At 38.8% G+C, this 4,269-nt stretch overlaps 1 protein-coding gene across 1 annotated transcript; it reads right to left on the bottom strand.

Moving 5' to 3' along the window:
• Nucleotides 1–165: 165 nt before the first annotated feature.
• Nucleotides 166–731, bottom strand: LOC105559382 (caspase-1-like). The gene has a single exon (XM_012007619.1). The coding sequence runs from the start codon at nt 588–590 to the stop codon at nt 315–317; it is 276 nt and encodes a 91-aa protein (XP_011863009.1). The 5' UTR covers nt 591–731; the 3' UTR covers nt 166–314.
• Nucleotides 732–4,269: the final 3,538 nt, after the last annotated feature.

Genomic DNA, 4,269 nt, shown 5'->3' with positions numbered 1-4,269 from the left:
AACAGATTACGCTTCTGTCATTCACAATTCCTTTTTTGATATTTAATATTTTGATCCACGTTGCTCTTTTACGTGGATCAGTAGATGGTGCAGCATTTTTCTTCAGTTTTGTCAATCTCGAAGATGTGCGGTTCAAGAATTTTTCACACTTTCAAGAAACATCGAAAAAAATTAGATTTCGCTCCTAAACCTTCCTCTATGAGGAAGCCACGTGCAAATTTCTAATTTGCATACTTTTTCAACTATACTTGAAAGCTGATCCTCTTTGGTTTTTGCAAATTTAGGCAACTCAATAAATATAAAGTAAAAATCTTTTAGATCATGTTGATTATCATATTTTTCTCGCTCCCATGAGTTAGCACAATGATGCAGAGACAGTCATTATCCGTATGATCGAGCTTGCTCACGTCTTGTATCATGTCCACAACTTCGCTATGCGTGAAGTCATTGTAAATTTCCACGTCAAATTCAAGATTCCTGAAAGTTACTTCCAGTCTCTTGGCGTCCAATAATGAACCCTTCCGTTGGGAAGAAAAGTTAAATCTCTCGTGATTGAATATTAAGCACTTGCCGCGATTTTTATGATTCATATTATAGCAATCGGCGTCCTTTGATACCGCCGTAAATGCACCGGGTTCTTCGATGGTACAAGTAGGATCTTCCGTTACTGGGACTGTGACTTTAGCGTCGATTGTGTCTATTTTTTCTCATTAGCTTGGGCTTTGGATGTTCCCGCGACAGCGAAACTGGCCGTAAAAGGCTCATACTGCTCTTCTGATATCTGTACGAAACTTCGACTACGGTACTCGTCGAATAATGCGTACGTGCACGCACGGGACAGACATTGGTCCCCGTACGCGCGTTTCAATAAGATATAGGCCTCGTGTTTGTCACTTAGTAATTTCGCTAAGAACTTGAGATTTGTGTATTGCTCAAACTCAGCCATAATTCCTCCGGATTGCTCCCGGACACGCGGTTTCACAAAATCGAGCGGCTTAAAACGAACAGGATCAGTAAAGTGCCGACCTGATGCGCCCCGCATATCTGAGCGACCGTCAGCAAAATCAGCATGTTGTGCAACAAGCTCTCCAAGTTTGTCAACTTCAACAAATAGTTCCTAGGACAGGAGATGAATTGAAGGATCTCCCAAAATATAAAGAGCAGTAATAGTAGGATAATGAGGTACCATAGAGAACTGTCCTGATGGCAGACGATCTGCAGAGGATTTTTTAAAGTTACATTGTCACTAAATATTTCCGTTTCATTTGCAGGATTGTTGAAACACGTAGTGATGCAGTAATTTAGCAGGATATAAAACATCGCGTAGAGGAATAAATGCGCGTACAAAATGTACCGTATATTTTGTCGCTTGAGATAGAGAAAGGATGAGAGTATCGGATGCTTCAGCAAGTGTTTAAGATCATTATTGCCAGCTATGTACTGAGCGGCTTAGACCATACAGGGGATGATATCTGTACGAAACTTCGACTACGGTACTCGTCGAATAATGCAGACGTGTACGCACGGGACAGACATTGGTCCCCGTACGCGTGTTTCAACATGATATAGGCCTTGTGTTTGTCACTTAGAAATTTCGCTAAGCTGTGTACAGATGGTACAGCATTTTTCTTCAGTTTTGCCAATCTCGAAGATGTCCGGTTCAAGAATTTTTATCAAAGTGTAAGGAACAGATGACGCTTCTGTCCTTCACAATTCCTTTTTTGATATTTAATATTTTGATCCACGTTGCTCTTTTACGTGGATCAGTAGATCGTGCAGCATTTTTCTTCAGTTTTGTCAATCTCGAAGATGTCCGGTTCAAGAATTTTTCATCAAAGTGTAAGGAACAGATGACGCTTCTGTCCTTCACAATTCCTTTTTTGATATTTAATATTTTGATCCACGTTGCTCTTTTACGTGGATTAGTAGATGGTGCATCGTATTATTAAAACTTGTCCGAGTTCTTATTAATTCTAATTCATGCAATTTCAAGCAACGGATCTATTAAAATTCACCTTTATTTGCAAAATCAAACGTTCTTAAATTCCTACCTGCATTTTACATAAGATAAATCTCTCTTATGTAAAATGACATTTTTATATATGTAGATCCGTTGCGTCTATTTAAAATAAAAGACAATTTATTACTCACTCATACGTTGCGCAACCGCAAGATCTGCGTTAACCTGTAAAATACAAATTTAATGATTAGAATAACTATTTCCACTCAAATTTATTACATTAAATATTTTATATTTTCTTTAAATGGATCCATAATAAAATAATTATAGAGTACTCGAAGAAAGTCTCCCTTTTAAATATAAACTTTCAGAATTTCAACGCACATTTTTGCACCTTCCGTAACTCTTATTCGAATCGTTTAAATAAATGAGACTATCAGGGAACAAATGCTTAATTTTGCAAGTAGCAAATAATGAGTAAAATATAAAACTTACCTCACGGTTGCTCGGCCGTTGCACGACGCCTCCCGGGCCTCCTCCTCTCGGATTTCCTTGTTGCACTCACACAATATTCACTCGCGAAAAAGATTAACTACGATTGCGCGAAATTTTGCGTGGCACTCCCTTACGCGACGTGAAATACCGCGAAATGCACCAAGTATTAACATACGTGTGTCGTACGATTTTCCGTGACGCAAATCATTCAAACACGCGACTCACATGTCGCCTTGCATTTTTGATTCGAAAATAGCAATGGACAAATCACTTTCAAATTGCCGACATAAAACGCGCCGTGAGCATCGAAATCCAAGCGTTTGCGGTAAAGAAGTTTAATTTTAATCCTCAATAAAACGACATTTTGCAATCTTTAATCCGCAAATGAGTTTAATTCTTACGCGATATAAAATGTACGACCGAAACGTCCACTGCGATAAATAGTTATTACCAACTGTAACTATTAATTGATAAAGAGATAATTGTAAATTACACTTCGAGATATACGTAACAACGCGCGTAAAGCGACTTTCTCTACTTCCTGCCTGTTCGAGCTGCGAAGTACGACGGAACGAATTAGCGAACAACGCAAACACCAAAGCCGCGTACCAACAAATTTCTCTCTCTCTTTTCCCGAAAATGGAAAACAGACTACACTAAAATCGACAGGTAATTCAAAGCGCGACGCGTAAACGAGATGCAATCGCGACAAGGTATCACGATTCGCATTCATATTTTAGACGAGTTAGTTGTCTCGCGTAAAGTATTTCCGTTCGTAAAATCTGCCGTCCCAACGTGCAAATGTTTCTCATTCTGTTTCTCGTTACAAGTTGTAGTGCCTCGTAATAATTTAGCAACGTACCTTATTTGTCACTGATAAACGGCCCCAGTGGTCGAGCTGGTTAAGACGCCCGCACGGATTGAGGGAGGTCCCAGGTTCGAATCCTGGTTGGGGTAATATTTTTCGCAATAAGAATTTTAATTGCCAGATATGGTCAATAAAAATCATTGATGTTGTTAATTACTACTGGCGACTTTTAAGAGTATTCTTAATAGAAAACTAATAAATATTAAATTTCTCACTAGCCAAATTACATATAAGTATTACGTTTTTATTCTAGAACGTTTAAAGAATAGAATTTTATTTACTCCCTAATATAATAGTAATTATGAATCTCAGTTTGCAAGACGCTTTTTAGTTTTAATCATGCCTTCAAAAAGTATCAATACTCAAGTACAAAAGTAAGCGCGAGGTAAATACGAAAATGCAGTATTTTTTAGTACAATGTGTGCACGAATGCATACAATATATTATCGCCTCGCGGGAACGTTACCGGTTTCACACTTTATTTAGAAGTTTCGAAAGTTCCTAATAAAGCACCCATGTCGCCGTAAATTGCAACACTTTCCCAGAATTAGATTGAGAGATTGGACACGGTTGTGTACGTTAAATGCGTGTTGATTGAGATTTACTGGCGGGACGGGGCTTGTGTCGTTTTCTGCAACGGGGTAACAATCTGTCTCGCGTAAAACAAAGAGTCTGTTGATTGAAAATTTCATGGCTGCGAGTTGTGTGTTACATTAAACTTTTATCGTGGCCGCGCGTTAAAGGCGCCCGCTCAGCGCGCGCGCGAAATCGACGTATCGCCGACAATCTTTTTGCCGGTGATGATATTTTCCCGGTGTGTGCAATTGGAGCGAATCATCATCGTAACTCAGGCTAACATAACTACAGTAACTAATATAACTGTAGAATACCTATAGGGCATAATAATTCAATATACGAATTTATTGCACCTACGTAACCATTGAGG

Source organism: Vollenhovia emeryi, unplaced genomic scaffold (genome assembly GCF_000949405.1).
Source record: "Vollenhovia emeryi isolate VEMERY1.0 unplaced genomic scaffold, V.emery_V1.0 DF939277.1, whole genome shotgun sequence".
Classification (NCBI taxonomy): Eukaryota; Metazoa; Arthropoda; class Insecta; order Hymenoptera; family Formicidae; genus Vollenhovia; species Vollenhovia emeryi.
Note: the sequence above shows the minus strand (reverse complement) of the source record. Positions and strands in the feature narration are given on the sequence as shown.

Coding starts and splice junctions, on each gene's coding strand:
- LOC105559382 (XM_012007619.1), bottom strand. CDS start 590: ATGAATCATAAAAATCGCGGCAAGTGCTTAATATTCAATCACGAGAGA.